The 16289-nt window shown below is 56.4% G+C and overlaps 1 protein-coding gene across 1 annotated transcript in view; it reads left to right on the top strand.

Moving 5' to 3' along the window:
- The window catches only part of TNFRSF8 (TNF receptor superfamily member 8), a gene marked incomplete at its 3' end in the record, with an annotated part of 39617 nt that extends 23603 nt beyond the window's left edge, over positions 1-16014 (top strand). Inside the window, exons 7-13 of the mRNA XM_080801743.1 lie at positions 1205-1298; positions 1500-1645; positions 3040-3141; positions 3245-3319; positions 3637-3713; positions 11986-12193; positions 15770-16014. Of these exons, the coding sequence (XP_080657869.1) occupies positions 1205-1298; positions 1500-1645; positions 3040-3141; positions 3245-3319; positions 3637-3713; positions 11986-12193; positions 15770-16014 (947 nt within the window). The remainder of the gene's footprint in view (positions 1-1204; positions 1299-1499; positions 1646-3039; positions 3142-3244; positions 3320-3636; positions 3714-11985; positions 12194-15769) is intronic.
- Between the last annotated feature and the right edge of the window lie 275 nt (positions 16015-16289).

Here is a 16289-nt window from a genome sequence, read left to right as displayed (position 1 = left end):
TGCGTTTGCTTCAAGTGTTTCTCTTACTCCTGAACGAGTGGGGGCTGCTACCTGCCCAGAGCATCCTCTCCTTACAGCTGGGGTGGAAGTACAGAACGGCCCAGGCTGGGGACAGTCACACTATTCCTTCCATCCTGCTCCGAGGATCATCTGAGTCCCAGGGCATTGGGGAGGCAGAGACACAGACACCTCCCCCATCTGAGAAGGGGGGCCCGGGATGTAATCTACCACACTGATCCCATCCCATTGCTAATTAAACCCTCGCTTTGGGGAGCAGTTTTTAAGAACAGCTTTGTTGCAGTACACTTGACATAGCCCAGGATCTGTAGATTTAAGTGTGCCATTCAATGACTGTAAAGACATTTACAGAGTTATAAAACCATCACTACAATCTATGAAACCTTGTGGCTTTCGTAGTCAATCCTCATATCCGTCCCCAGCTTGGACAAGGGCTCGTCCTTCTCTCTGTCCCTCTAGATGGACCTTTTCCGGACATTTCCCGAATCCGTGCTGTGTCAGGTTTCTCTCACTGCGCGTGATCCTTTCGAGGCTTCTGTGCTCTGCGGCTTGTCTTAGTGCACGGTTCCCTTTTATTGCCACACAGTATTGGGGTGCAGACGCACTACGTCTTATTTATTTGTCCAGTTGATGGACATTGGGGTTGTTTCCACTCTTTGGCTACTTTGAAGAATGCCGCTATGAACAAGTGTGTTGCTCACCAGCCTCTCCCATGCGCTTGCTCTCCTCCCTCCCCACCTAGGGGGCCTAGGGGCCACCCTGCCTTTGATTTCCTCTGCTTAGATAGCCCCACCCACACAGACACCCCAGCAGTGGTCCCCTGAGGGAAGCCTCCCTGGACAGACGAGTTCAAGTCCTGTGTTACGGGGAGCCCGTGTACCTTTGTGTGACACCCGTGTCACCTCTGTGAGCCCTCCACCATGCCTGTGAGCCCCTGACAGTAGGGATCTGGTCTCTTTTGCTCACTGCTACGTCCCAGCTCTCAGCACAGTCCCTGATACATAGCAGGTGCTCAATAAAGAGTTGTGGCATGGAGGGAAGGAAGGAAGGGGAGAGGGAAAGAGGGTCAGGACACCAGCCTGAGTCTACCTGGCTGCAGTGTCCTTCTGGCCTCACCAAACCCTGGAAGTTACTAGTCCTGCTGGGTAAGGCTCCTTGATACCAATTCTAAGACCTCTTCCTGCAGGTACAGCTGAAAGGGATGCCACCCATAAGCCACCTCCCCCCAAGGCCCACCCTGATTGCAGCACCAACCCAGAGGACAGCAAGACGCCCACCAGGTGACTCCCTGGCCTTATCTGGGGGCAGCTGGGCTGGGGGTGCGGGTGGGGCCTGGGCTGGATCTCTGTGCCAAGGTCACAAGTCATTTTGGAGGATGCGTGCGGGACTCTGGGCTGGCACAACTGGGAACAATTCCTGAGCACATGCTTCCCTTTCTCCAATTCCACCGTCAGTCTTACTTCTGCCTTCTCTCCTGCCAGTGCCTCTGCCCCTCTGGTCTCCTCGGCAGACCCCCAGATCAGCAAGGAGCATGGAAGGGGCATCACCCACGCTTGGGGAGACACCCCCATCTCAACGAGCACTCCCATTTCTTTCTCCTCCACGGGAAAGCCCATTCTGGTTTCAGGTAACCATTAATCCTCCCAGAAAGGACAGGTCTGCCTCCCAGGGGGCTGGGAGGAGGGAGGCTTGTCCCTGGGCAGCAGCATCCACTGGGTGGGGGAGACCAAGGCTGACCCCAGGTTTCTGGCTTCTTGAGCTGGGACTGTGGCTCTGTCCCTTGCTAGTGATTGTTCCTCGGTTCCGGGCAGGGCTTGTACTCAGAGCTTTTCCCCGTGGCCCGTAATTGCTACTCACAAAACACTTGGACAATGAAGACATGACCTTGACTAGTTGCTTCATTCCTCTGAGCCTCAGTTTTGTCGCACATACCACGCATGGCAGTAAGCAGTGGGGTACGTGTAGCTATCACCTTTTGGGGCTCCTTGGGGACATTCTAAGGGGCTTTGGTGTAGGGCTTGCAGTTCTAGTGTCAAACACTAGGTGGCGGCAGCCCTCCGGCCGGCCATCCTCAAACGCGGTCTGGGACTTGCCGCATCAGCAACTTGTCAGAGGAGCAAATTCTGGGCTCCACCCCTGCCCCTCGAACCACAGTCTGTATTGCAACATGATCCCAGGAGATCAGCATGCACGTTAAAGCTGGAGAAGCACATAGACGGCACCTACTACGTTTTAACATCTGAACGTGGACTTAACAGTAACTATCTTCGTAAGTGACCAAAGAAAAAAAGGAACAAGTACTGAATTAAGTCGTAGAAACACACACCCACACAGCGGTGAAGCGTGTGGGCTCTGGAGCCGCCTGGCCCGGCCCAGCCCAAGCCGTGATTCTTGTGGTTTGCCCTTTGCCATTTTAGTGAGTTACTTCGCAGGCCTCAGTTTCCCTCGTTTGTAAAAGGAGATGGTAATGGTGCCTGCGTGGTATTCAGGGAAGAGGTGCTGAGTGGGTGCGTGTGCAGAGAAGACCCCGTGCCTGCCCTTGGGGAGCTTCCCATCTGGAGGGGCCTGGAGTCCTCCCAGACTCCCCACTTCACCCTCCTCACTGCTCCACCTGCCCCCCCCGACCCTCCCCCCCACCCCGCCCCGCGCAGGGCCCGCGCCTGGCAGGGGCCCCAGACCGTATTCTTCTGGACCTCGGCTCCTTCCTTCCGGCTCCTCGACTCCTCAATTTCTCACCGTCCAGAAGTGACTTGTTCTTCTGTCAACCATTTACCCGCCCTGACAGGCTCCCTCCAGCCAGGGGAGGGAGGGCAGTTGGATAAGGCTGCACCAGGGAGGCAGAGGGTCTGGGTCTCAGTTCCCTCTTGGGGGAGGACTGGGTCCTGCCAGCCCCGATGGCTTCTGTGCCCCAGGAGAAGGAGAACATAGTCCAGGGTGAGGACCGTCCAGGGTGCTTGCAGCGGGGGCTCCTGGGCCCCCCAGCATCAGGGCGGAGGGAGCAGGGCCGCCTCTGTGTTCTAGGGCCCCTTCTCTTCTGGATGGTCATGCTGCTGGTGGTGGTCTTGGGCTCCGTGTCCTTCCTCCTGTGCCACCGGAGGGCCTGCCGGAAGTGGATTCAGCAGAGTGAGTGCACGGGGCTTGGGGCCTGGGGGAGGGCAAGGGGCTCTGCGCTAGCCCAGGCTGGGCTCTGTGCTGCCCTGGGGGGGCACGGCGTGAGGCTCTGCAGCCAACTCCACTGTCCTTTCAGAGCTCTACCCGTGCTACCCTGTCCAGACCTTCCGGCCCAAGCTGGAGCCTGAAGGTAAGTGTCCAGATGTCCAGAGGGGGCTGCTCGGGCCACAGGGACACAGCGGCTCTGGGCCCTGGGTCTAGGGCTCCCTCTCTGCACAGGCTCATCGGTAAGGGGAATGCAGCGAGGTCGGGAACCGTCCTCCACGGTCCTCCGTGGCATTCGGATGGCGGGCTGGCAGGAAGGTCTAGGATCCATCTCGTCTTTCATTCTTTCCTCCACAGTGCCCACCCCCTGGAGAGGCATTTCTGAATGCCTTCCCTTCCTTTCTGGCCTCTCTGCCCCTTCCCCCTCCTCCCTGTCGCTCTGTGCCCCTCTCCTGCTGGCAGCGAGGGCCATGGGGTCTGTAGGGCAGGCTGATAGGGCTGGAATCCTGGTTCTGCCACTTCCGAGCTGCATGGCCCCGGTGAGTTTCTTCATTCCTCTGCCTCAGTGTCCTCACTGTAAAGGGGAGTGGCAAGGTCTGCCTCAGATGGCGGCTGTGCGGCTCATTTGAGGGGGGAGCTGTGTGCAGCTAAGGGTCGATGTCGGTCAACAGGCCGCCCATGCTGGAGGCTGCTTTCCTCACCAGGCATCTCAGGGCCTTCTGAATTCTAGGCTGTTCTGAAGGCCTCTCTGGCCCTGCTTCCAGGCCAACTTTTGCAGACCACCTGCCAGAGCCCCTGACCTACTTCCAGCTCTCACCCGGGTGTGAGAGAGAGAGAGAGAGAGAGTGTGTGTGTGCGCACACGCGTGTGTGTTGGTGGGGGTGAGGGTGGGTCCCAGCCATCCTCGCCACGTCCCTGTTCTCCCCTGTGCAGCCCTTTCAGGCAGGACAAGGTCTCACCAGCACTCCACAAGCACTGATTGAGCACCTACTGTGTGCTGGGCCCCGACCCCAGGGGGAAGGAGTGAACTTCCCTTTCTGGTTTCAAGGCAGGCTCCCATAAAGGGTCTCGCCACCCCAGGAACCCCAAGGGAGATGGGTGATGATCTCCATTCCATAAGGAGGAGTCAAGGCCCAAAAGTGGGTCACTGGCGGGGGCCACACAGCTGGTGAGACTCAAGACACAGGCGCTGGTCCTTGAGATTGTGGGCTTTGTTTGTGGAGGGCTCAGACCTGTCCCCTCTGCCACCCTCCCCGCAAGCTTCGTCCTTTCTCCAGTGTCCACACACGAGCCCAGTGGGCAGCCTTGGGCCAGGTCACGGCCCTCTTGCTCCCCGTCTCCCCAGGACCCTCGGAGACCCTCACTGCTGCCCGCTTTTGGACTTGGGCATAAAACCCGTCCACTGAGGCCTGTTTCAAATTTGATGACTTTCACAAGCACCTGCTGTGATCTTAGCAAGGGGGGTTTTTGTGTTTTGATAGTTTCAAGCCTTTTTCCATGAGCTGTCAGCCTTAATGTCTCATTGAAACCCATGTTTGCTTTCTTGACATTTTTCTAGTATTAAAATTTCCATTGCTGTCAGTTTATTTTTTTTTTTTTTCTTCAAACCTTCGTGATGGCAGTTTTGCCACAGAGAAAAATAGAGAGAGAAAAGCACCTTCCCTGAAGAAGTTAGACCTACAAGAAACCAAGCCCTGAGACTCAGGGCAGCCATCCTGTTTGGGGCTGTTTCTGGCCCTCTGGCTTCCGGTGGGTCCCTGGCGGGGTCTGGGTTCCTGGCCCGAGCTGGAGGGAAGGCGAGGCCAGGATAAGCACCCAGGACTCAGAATGAGGGGGTCGATGCCTCGGTCCCCGCCAGGGCAGTGGGGCCCAAAGGGGCGAGGGAGCGTCCATTCACGTGCTGGCTCATTCGCGTGTTCAAATCGTGGTCCAGGGGACTGTGCTGGGTACAGAAACGGGTCCTCGCTCCCTCTGGCATGTAGATGAGCATCAGGTGCGTCAAGGGACTAATGGCTGGCCAGGTGGGGATGCGCGCCCCGGCCCTCCCTGTCCCGGAGCTCCAGCACCTGCCGGCCGTCTCTCAAGTCCATTCCACGTTGTGGCCCGTGTCCTCGGCAGCAGAGCCCAGATGCACAGCAGACCTGGGCGGCGTTTGCAGCTTTTGTCCCCCATTTCCCAGATGAGAAACCAGGCCCACAGGAAGGTCAAGGAGCTTGTTTAAGGCCAGTCGGTTAAGAAGAGTCTGGGGGTGGGAATTGCGCCTGGTTGAGAAACCCAGACTAAAATTCTTCGTTTTAATGGATGCCAAAGTCCTGATCTGTTACTTCTGGCAGGTTTAAGTTGAAAAAATTTTTTTGTTGTTGTCGTTTTGAAACAATTTCAAGCTTAGGGTAGAGTCCCAAGGAAATGCAAAGAACTAATTTTTCTGAACTTTTTGAGGCGAGTTAGTATCTCGATGCCTTATCATAGTTTAGCGTGTGTTCATGCAAACAAGGTGTATTTTTATGTAGTTCAGGGACGCCACCAAAATCAGAGAATTCACACTGGTGCGTTACCGCCGACGAATTCTCAGACCCCATTCAAGATCCTTCCTTTGTCCCAACCATGTCGTCTGCAGCAGAAGAATCCAGTTCAGGACCCCGTGTGGCATCTGGTTGTCACGTCTCTTGAGTTTCCTTCAGTCTGGGTCCGTTCCTGTCTTTTCTGTCCCGTTTGTGACCTTGCCACCTTCGAGCATCCCCCCGCTGACCTGGCCGTCCCTCCGCTTGGGTTTGCCCCGTGCAGTCCTTGTGGTGGGAGACTGGAGTCAGGTCGTGGGTCTCTGGTGGCGGGAAGATCCCAGCAGGGGTGCTGAGCTCCCCAGGTGGCGGCTGTCCTGCCAGGTTCCAGCCGGTCGATCCCTCTCCCGGCGTGGCCGGCTGGGAGCCCTTGAGGCCAGCGTGGCCCCCCAGGCCGCTCCAGCACGGGGCTGTTCTTTTCTCCTTGGCAAGGAGTAAGTGCTTTCGGGGGAGGAACTTCCAGGCTCTCTGAAGAACCGGTTCCTCATCACACTTTCTTCTTCGTCGTCTCTATTTATATCTGCATGTACTCGTGGCTTTCTGTTTTATTCTCTTGCCATCATTGTTTAGTTAATGTTCAGATTCGGCCCTGGTGTCCTTCTGTCCCATCCTTCTGTGTTCTGAGAACTTCTTTAAGACGATCCCAACTTACCTGGTCCTTCCCTGCCCTCACCCTGGAATCAGCTGTGTCTCCCATGAGCCCAGATCTGAATCTAGGGGTGCCGTTGCCAAAGCCTGGCTGAGCCTCCTTCCTCCGGTCTGTTCCGGTTCCCACGGCAGCCGGGGGGCCCCCAGGCCGGATGGGGGGGCCGGGACTGAGAGGGGGGAGTGGCTGGGACGGACGGGAGTGCTAGCATCAGTGTCAGAACTCACGGGCTTGGCTGGAGTGGCCCTCATGGCAGCCCCGGGGATACCATGCTGTTGTCCCCGGGGGGGCCACCAACGTCTCATGTGTCCGTGGACTCGTGTCCTCAGGTGCCAGACGCGTTTATGAGAAGATCGTAGTTACTCCCCCAAGTGAGGAAACCAATAATGAAGACCGTGGACTAAAGCCACATATTTTGGGAACGCGCACTTAGGAAATCTGACCTCTGTTCTCAGCATGATTTGTCCTGGGTTTTTATCAAAGTACACACATGGGTTGTCAGGCACCTGTAGATAGACATTGGTACCTCTGGATTCGGGCTTTTCACCTTTCTGTTGTTTTATGCTTGTTTCCAAGAGTCAGTGTCACATGCTGGTTTTATCCTTGGTGGGATGAGCGCCGCACCACGTTAATGTCCCGGGGCCCGCCGCGTGCCAGACAGCCTCCTGGGAACGGTCCCTTTCTCACATTTAAATTTCTAAAAATTTTCAACAGACTTCATGTTTTAGAACCATTTTAGATGTGTAGAGCATCTGAAAAGATAGTTCAGAGAGTTCCTGTGCACACCCGGCATCCTCCCTCCCTCCACTGCACACAGCTTACCTCAGTGTATCTGTCCGGTAGCTAAGGTTGTACTGATACGTTACCTTTAACTGCAGCCCACAATCTAGGGTTACTTAGGTGTTTTGTGTGTGTGTGTGTAAGAGGCTCTTTTTTTTTTTTTTTAAAGATTTTGTTTATTTATTTGATAGGGTGCGTGTGCGTGCATGAGCTGGGGGAGGGGACAAGGAAGAGAGAGAGAGTGAGAGAGAAGCAGGTTCCCCTCTGAGCAGAGAGCCCGATGCGGGGCTCGGTCCCAGGACCCTGGGATCATGACCTGAGCCGAAGGCAGATGCTTAACGACTGAGCCACCCAGGCGCCCAGCCTTGGCAGTTTTGAGGCCTACTGGCCAGTTATGTACAGGATGCTCCTAATTTTCTTCCTGGTGACAGCTGGATGGCAAGTTTGGGGGAGGAAGACCACACGGGCACAGGATCGTTCTTACCACATCATGTCAAGGCGCGTGCTCTCAGTGGGACTGATCACTGGGTACCTTCACGTTTTGGGTCTCATTTCATCTTCATAAAAACCCTCCAGAGTTGGCATGCTGTGTCCCATTTTCCAGACATGAGAACTAAAGCTGGGAAGGTGGAGAGATATTGTGTTGGGGCTTTCTTGCTAGGAAGGGCTCTGCTTCAAGACTGCCAAGCTGCCTCATTGTTTGCAATTTGGCTTGCTTTCAGTGTTTTGATTATAACTACCACCTCTGCGGACAGCCTTGTTGTGTTCTCTTGGGTTATTTCCTGAGGGTGTGTCCCTGAAGTGGGATTTACTAGGTCAAAGAGTGTGAGGTTTTCACTGCCAGATGGCTCTTGAGAAACATGGAACCAGTTCACAGGGCATGAGCCACGGTGTTCCTTTTTACCCACATCCTTTCCAAGACTGAGTTTTATCACTTTTATTTATTTTATCTTGTTACTTTGTCACACTCTTTCCCCCTGGCTACCTAAACCACAGCTGGCTATTTGCAAAAGTCAACATTACTCTCAAAGGGCAAAAATTAGACTTCACTGACATCATTTAAAAGAATGTGCCTCAGGCCAGAGAGCATTTCTCAAAGGGATAGCTTGGGTAACAGTGGCCACCCAGCGGGAATGAACCATATTCTCCCAAGGTGACCACTCTGCTGGGAACATCAGTTACCAGACGAAGGAAACTTTAACATTTGTTAAATCAAGACTCCAGGTGGGGTACCTGGGTGGCTCTGATGGTCAAGCATCCAACTCCTGATTTCAGCTGAGGTCATGATCTCAAAGCTGAGATCCAGCCCTGTGTCGGGCTCTGCGCTGGGCATGGAGCCTGCTTAAGAGAGATTTTTCTCTCTCCCTCTCCCCCAACCCCCGCACTCTCACTGTTTCTCTCTCTCTCTAAAAAAAAAAAAAAAAAAAAAAAAAAAAATTGAAGAAGAGGAAAGAATCCAAAATTGTGTCATTTCATACATGTTCTTCTTTTGACCATCATTCTGGTTCATTTCCTCTTTAGACATTAGACATATTTTACATGCTGATAGTCACTTAGAAGCACATGAAAGTGTGTCCCCCAACTGACCTAGTGTCTACACAGCACGTTCAAACCTCTTGTCTTACTTGTAGTATCCTAGTTGGTTGGGCTCCAGTGAGTGTTTCAGCTACGATCAGGGTTGACGGTTCCTAGAGCTGCTGAGGTCAGAATGATCTCGAGATGATGCAGCTCCCTGGCATTTCCAGAGTAGATTTCTCTGGTCAGGTATGCACGCCTAACGGCAGGTTGGAACAAGAGTTCCAAGTCTCCAAGAGGGCCTCCTCGGGACTCCTCAAGGGCTGTGTGTCCCCAGATGACGGTCTACGCCAGGAGTTGATTTGCCCAGTGTAGACCAGGTTTCCGGGCACCAAATCTCCAGCCTTCTCAGGTGGCCAGTGGGCCATGGGTAAACGTCAACCTATGCTTGGCCGTGACCTGGCCCCGTATTTGATATGAGAGAAGCGCTGGTGTGGATGGTGGGGTGGGGGTTTGGGATGAGAAGATAAAGTTGCGGCCTGAGAATCAGTGAATCAGCCCCTCCTGAGCCCCGCGGAGGAGGGATGGTAGGCGGTGGGATGGTGACGAGCCGCTGTCCTCCTCGAAGGGGGTCCCATGGGATCTTTCCGGCAGGTGTAATAAAAAACCGATCTCCCGCCAAAGGCCTCCAGGTTCGATTGACGCTGGGTGTGTCCAGTGCGGGGTTCAGCACAGGTCCTCAGGATGGGCCATCTGCCCCCACCCAGGCTTGAAGTCCTCCGTGGGAGCTTTGCATGGCGCTCCAGGGAGTTCTGGGCTCTCTAGACCCTGGGGGCTACAAGGGAGTGGGGGCGGCCCCAAACCAACTTCCGAGGCAGCAGAGGCTGCCTCCTCAGCCCCAGCTGGGGTGTGTGCCGCTCCCGAACCTCTCCTGTGCCTGAGTGGGGCGGGGGACTGGAGTAGGAGTCCGGTGCCCTGGTGGCTTCGTGGCTGGGGGAGAGGTGGTTCCCAGTTCTCCCGCAGCCACTGCTGAGGCGAGCGCTGGAAAGTGAGCCTCTGGGTCCAGGCATGGGCGAGGGTTCTGTAACTGTCCCCTGTCATCCAGCCTGAGTGTCTGACAGGTGTCACTGCCTCCCATACGTGGGCTGGGCAGACCAGGCAGCTGCCAGACCCTCCTTGGTGAAGTCACTACTCTTTTTCTTTTTGCAGATTCCAGGCCTGGGAGGAACCCGACAGTAAGTAGCCCTTTGTCGCCCCGCCTCCCTCGCTTTTGTGCCCCTAAATCGGACTCCTCCCCTGGTTCTGAGAGCTGCTGGTGGGTCCTTCCCCTCCCACGATGATGGGGGTGCGGGCTCCCTCTGCAAGTTCAGGCTGGGTCTGCTCCACGAGGGGTGTTCTGAGCACAGACGGGGAGCCCCACCCCCTCAGCCGTCTCTGGGTCCTGGCTCATCCTGCCGGGGACTTCCAGAAGGGTCTGGCAGACCATGGATTTGGTCTGGGCTACTTTGGGTGCCAGGTGGGGTCATTTCCCTTTTCTCCTTCACTCCACTGGGAAAACAAAGCCATTAACATGATTCTTTGAAAACTCAGCTATCACAGGGGTATCTGGGTGGCCCAGTTGGTGAAGCGTCCAACTCTTGGTTTCAGTTCAGGTCATGATTTCAGGATTGTGAGATCGAACCCCACCTTGAGCTCCATGCTGAGCATGGCGCCTTCTCCAGATTCTCTCTCCGTCTTTTCCTCCGCCCTCCTCTCCTGCACACGCTCTCTCTCTCACTTTCTCAAAAAAAAAAAAAAAAAAATTTGTGACCATGTAGCCATCCTGTATGGACCACTTACCATGAGCCAGGCACCTTGCTCTGTGCTCCTCAGAGTTATCGTGGGTAGTCCTGACGGCACTCGAAGGTTGGTGCTGTCATTCATTTTACAAAAGAAGAGACCTAGGCACGGACAGGAGAGCTGGATCCACGATTGGAAGATAGATCAGTGAGCCCTGGTTTGACTTGAACCCTGGTTTGTGGGGCTTCAAAGCTGGTACCCTACACTGTTGCCCTGAGCTGGAAGGACCTCCTCACCTGCCTTTGACAAAGAGCTTGCTGCTGTGTGCAGGTGCTGGGCCAGGGGCTTTGCAAACATTACTCCGAACTGACAATTACCAGGGAGGGGCCCAGACACCTGGCCCTCAGCGGGCTGGGCTGGGCACCCTGCTCTGGGCCCAGCCTCCAGGAGCGCCCTGGGTTGGGGGTGGGGGGTGGTAAGAGAAGGGGTGTTGCCCTCCGGGGCTGAGGGATGGGGTAAGACAAAACACTCCATACGGCTACATCTCAGCTGTGTATGGTTCACCCATTGTTTTTTCCATTTATCAATTTTTCCGTGACTTTCTTTCAACTCAAACATTCATACATGGAGAAAGGTTTCCGTCCTTTAATTTCTTAATATAACAGCCAGAACCACAACGTGAGTTCAGTTTCAAATTATGGGAGGTCACATTCACAAATATGCTTGTTACAATACCAGGAAATTTGATGAAAAAGGTATTTAATGATTGGTGAGATAATCAAACATTGTTTGGCCACGGGAGTCGTGTTTTCATAGAAACTTGTTTAAAATGCCATCTTTTGGACTTCGGATGATTGTGAAAGGATGGTCATGGCTGTGTGGCTATATTTTGTGAATCCCTCAAAGCCATTCCATTTTGAAGGCTGAAGGTACATCGTATGCGTTAGAACATTCCATGAGACCACTCCTCCTTTATGAAAGTCAAAAACGAAACCACCACTTAACTGAAGACATGGCTATTTTTAGAACACAATAGTGTGATCATAACCGATCGCCATCCCAGGAGCTCAGGGCTGGGCAGTTGCGGTGGGCCTGGAGTGCGCCCTTCCCCGGACGGGCTGATAAGTGTGGATTCCAGAGTGAGGTGCCCAGGTTCGAGGGCTGGCCCGCACGCTTACTTGAGCGAATTCCTTGACTCCTCTGGGTCTCAGTTTCCTGGTCTGTGAAATGGGAGGGCGCTGATATTAGCCACTTTACAGGCCGGTCGTGAGGATTCACACGTGTCGAGGCCACACACGCGGTGAGCGCTGTAGGGGATGCTGGCGGCTCTGGTTATTTAGTACGAGTGAAAAGCAACAGGACTTCTGAAACTCAGCACAGGGCACCAGCTCTCCATGCCGAGAAGCCGTGGGTGGTGTGCGGCAGCCTTCAGGCGGAGAGGGAGACTCACTGGAGTCTAGAGGTGAAGAAACAGGGGCTTCCCAGGGCGGTTGGGGGCACCCTTTGTCAACTCCACCCACTCTGTGCCCACAGCAGCTGAAGAGTGTGTCGGTGGTGGAGTCGGGCACGGAAGAGCTGGGTTTGCTGAGCCCCCCGGCTGCGGAGACCTCCCCCAGCGGGGCAGTCCGCCGAGAGAGCATGCGGCTGCTGGCAGCCAGCCCTCCCGCCGGGAGCCCCTCGTCCCCCAGGGACCTCCCCGAGCCCCCCCGGGTGACCTCGGAGCATACCAACAACAGGATCGGTGAGTCTGCCGATTCGGGGGGTCCCTGTGTGCTCAGGGCTGAGGGAGCAGGGGGAGCGGGGCACTAGACCTTGGGCCCCCGACGGGACCCAGAGACCCTGGGGCAGGAAGGCCTGGTGAGGAAGAGGGGTGGGTTCCCCCGCCCGCCCTTGTAAGTAGGAACAGCTTTTCGTGAGAGATTTAAAGCCTTTCCATCTCGGCAGCCCAGTTGAACTTTCTGTAAAATGGGTGTAGTAGTGATCCTGCCCTCACAGGGCCATCGCAGGCACTTGTGAAGTTGTGTTGGCGGGTGAAGGCCCCCTGCCTGGGGGGCCTGCCAACTTTGAAGTGAGCCGTGAACGCGTCCCCCATCCCCAGCAAAGAGCCCCTTGCGGGGACAGGAGGAGACATTCCGGTGACAACAAGACTGGCCACTTGTCTGGACGGAAGTCCTCTCTTGCTGTCACGTGGCCTTCTGAGGACAGCACCTGCCTTTTCTTTTCACACCCGGGGCAAGGGAACTGTCAGGTGGGTGCGGGGAGATGGTCCGTGTCACACAGCTGCGGGGTGGCAGAGCAGGGACCCGGCCCCATCCCACACCTGCGGGGCTCTGAACCCCTTGGCTGGCCCACCCTGGCGCAGGCCTCTGCAGAGACCAGCCCTTCCCGAGCCGCGGCCGCCCTCCACCCCAGGCAGGCCTTCTGCTTTGGCCTCCCAAGGCTCTCCCTGCCTCCTCTCCGGCTTCTCTCCACCCTGGTACCGCAGAGCGTTTCTACCGAAATACATGCCTGTCCGTCCTGCGCCCCCGCTCCAACGCTCCCTGTCACTGTCAGGATGAATCCCAGGATGCATTCTTACTCCAGCATTCGTACTGGTCACTGCTCATGAGCTGCCTCCGCCCGACCAGACTCACCTGCCTCCTGAGCCGTCCAGCCTGCTTTGCCCACTCACTGGCAGGTTCCAGAGCTCACAGAGCCCTCTCTCCCTTCAGAGCTTCTCTGTGGGAGCTGCTTCCTCACCTGGGACAGCCAACTCGCCCTTTGAATCTAGTCAATTCCTGATGTCCTGAGGCCCCTGCTTATTTGCCTCCTCCTCCAGGAAGTCTTCCTGGCCCTCTCCACTCTCCTGTCTAGACCAATGCCCCTCTGTTGTGCTCCCTCAGACCCCGGGCCTCCAGACCCAGTGTCGTCAGCCCCCAGCAGTATGACTGGGTTTGTGGCCTCCGCCCCCTGCCTCCCTCCCATCTGGCTGTGAGCTCCCTGAGGGCAGGGCCTTCGTGGGCTCCAATCTGTCTTCTCTGGAGGGTTAAGCATTGCCGGGATAATACCGGAGAGGCGTTTGTAATCATCCTACACGTTTCTACAGCAGGCACTGGTGGGTAGAACTCTTTGGGGCAGGGTCTTTCATACAAAACCAAAACTTTTGGCGCTGTAGCTTTCAGCAAGTTTTATTTAAGAAGAGTGTTATTCGGGGTAATACCACCAAAGGCATCTCCTTTAAATTTCCTAAGAAGTCTTAACTTGAACGTTTGGATCTGTGCTGAGTGCAGTGTCCGGAGCTGCGGGGGCAGGTGGAGGGACGTACCGGGCTCCCAGGAAGGCTGGGGTGTGGGCAGCCTGCTCCAACCAGCCTGTTAGCCTTGCTGGCGAGCGGGCTGGTTGGGAGAGAGGCCTTGGAGGTTTGCTTGGGAGCCTTTCATCCTTCTGACACCACCCCCGAGGAGCACCCCCTGCCCCACAGAACCTGTCTAGTACCCCAGGGGGGACCAAACTGCAGCCCAAGCTTTATCCCTCTGCCCCTGGGCACCAGGCAGGGGGAGCCCCTTCACCTCCCAGCCCACTAAGATAACTTCCCTGGATTCTAGAGCCCTGGGTGGGATAGAAGTTTCGAGCAGCCCCTGAAAGACCCTCCTTTCCGTTCCCAGCTTGTGGGGCGGGTCAGGTGATGAGGGATAGAGTTGGAGCAATCAGGACCCTCGGAATGTGAGGGAGGGAGAGCCTGGCTCCTGGCTTCAGCTTCTTCGGACAAACCCACCTCCGTTTCTCTCCCACCCTGTTCCCTACGCCTCGTCTTCTCTTCTAGCCCTGTCTGGCTGCTCCGGGCCCTCTCACGTTCCCCATAGTCCCTCCTCTCTCACCCTCTCTGGCTCCCGCTTTTCCTAGGCCCTCTGCACAGGCTCCCCGGGCAAAGGGCCTACAGGCCTCGGTGGAGGGTGTTGGCCGGGGCCTGGGACCCTGCTCTCTCTTTTGGGGTGTGTGAGAGGCACCCAATCCACAGCTTGCGACACTCGCAGCTTTCCTCTAGTCCTCGTTGCTATTTTGAACACTTCCCTCTTTCCTGGAGGCGTGAAAAGCCAAAACAGAAGAACTAGCTTGATGCAATGGGGTGGCGGGTGTAGGGCCCCCAGGGATCTTTTGAGTGCTCCTGGATCAGAGGGGCATAGGCATAACTGGGTGACCCAGAGAGGCAGGTCAGGAGCCCCCTGCTCCACTCCCGCTATCAAGTTCCCTCTTGAGACTCCAGAGAGAGTCCCAGGGCCAAGCTGCTGGAGCTGGGACCCTGCCCCGAGCTCAAGGCCGTCAGAAGCTGGGCTGAGTGTAGGCCAGGCTCCTCCCTTCCCAGCTTCTTGGACAGCTTACTGAACTCCCCCGAGCCTCTGAAGTGCCCCCCCCACCCCCAGCAGATAATAGTGAGGACTGCAGGCGGTCCTACCTCTCAGGAGCCACATTCACCCAAGCAGCACGCCCAGGCAGCCCCACCGTGCACCGGCCAGGCCCAGCCGCGAAGGCGGGAGATGGGCCATAAGTAGTAAACACTGAAATCTGGCCCCAAGCAAAGCCTCACAGGCTGCTCTCCGTTATTAACAGGCCTGAGGTTCCTTGGACTGTCATCAACTGGATTTACCTGAACTGAAAAGGTCTTTCACTATGAAAACCGGGAGCAGCCCAGGCCAACCAGAACACGTTGGCCCCCCCGGGTTTCTGATGTAGGCTCGCGGACGGGAGTGGAAAGGGCAGCCAGTCGGGGGGGAGTTTCTGCTGAGAGTTCCACTAACTGCCTGGTGACTTTGGGCCAGTCACTTAACGTTTCAGGGCTTCAGGTTCTTTATATCTGTCCACGGGGACAAGAACAGACTGTCCACTGCGCGGCATGATGTGAGGACTCGGGAGTCGTGTGTGGAAGGGTCTGGACGGTGGCCAGCATGGCTGGCCTCCTCTGCTGCCCATTGGGGCTGCAGTCGCCGCCTTCTCTGCCCAGGGCTCATTTTCTCTCCCAGCGCGGCTCTCTCCTTCCCTACCCCATCCCCCATTCCCTACCCCCTACCCCATCCTTCTCCTGCTGAGAAGATCACGAGCCTCTCCCACAAGGGGGCCAGTCCTTCACTCCTCAGCGCACAGTTTCTAGCTGTTTTATGTCCTTTGAGCCTCAGGACACCTGTGAGGTTGATGGGACCGGCTGTGCATCCGAGAGACTGGGTCGCGGGGCCCGAAGCCACATAGCAGGAGAGACAGCTGGAGCTTGAACTGTCCCCTGCCTCCCCGCCCTGTCCAGCTAGAGCCTCGGTCCCCTCACTTCACCCTTCCTTTTGCCTTGCAGAGAAGATCTACATCATGAAGGCTGACACAGTGATTGTGGGGACTGTGAGGACCGAGGTGCCTGAGGGCCGGGGTCTGGTGGGGCCGGCAGGGCCCGAGTTCGAGGAGGATCTGGAAGTGGACCACGCCCCCCGCTTCCCAGAGCAGGAGACAGAGCCGCCTCTGGGCAGCTGCGGGGACGTCATGTTCTCGGTGGAAGAGGAAGGAAAGGAGGCCTCCTTGCCCATGACCGTCACGGAGAAATGAAGCCTGGCCTGGGTCGGGGCTGAGAGGACAGTAGGGTGCCCCCCGGGAGGCCAGGGTGGCCCTGGTGGCACCAGGCTGGGGGCAGAAGCCCTTGTGACCCAAACTGAGGTTCCAGCATCCGGGGGTAGAGCCGCCTGGAGCAAGGGTGTTCCAGGGGTCTCTCGTTGCATCCCTATCCTGCTGCCCCCCAGCCCAGACCCTTGGGAAGCCTGGGCGTGTGCAGGAGAGACGACCCAAGGGCGGGATCTGAATGGCAGTGTTTGTTGGAGCAGCAG

Source organism: Martes martes (genome assembly GCF_963455335.1).
Source record: "Martes martes genome assembly, chromosome: 4".
NCBI lineage: Eukaryota > Metazoa > Chordata > Mammalia > Carnivora > Mustelidae > Martes > Martes martes.
The sequence above is the reverse complement of the archived record's forward strand: the minus strand, read 5'-3'. Positions and strand labels throughout refer to the sequence as shown.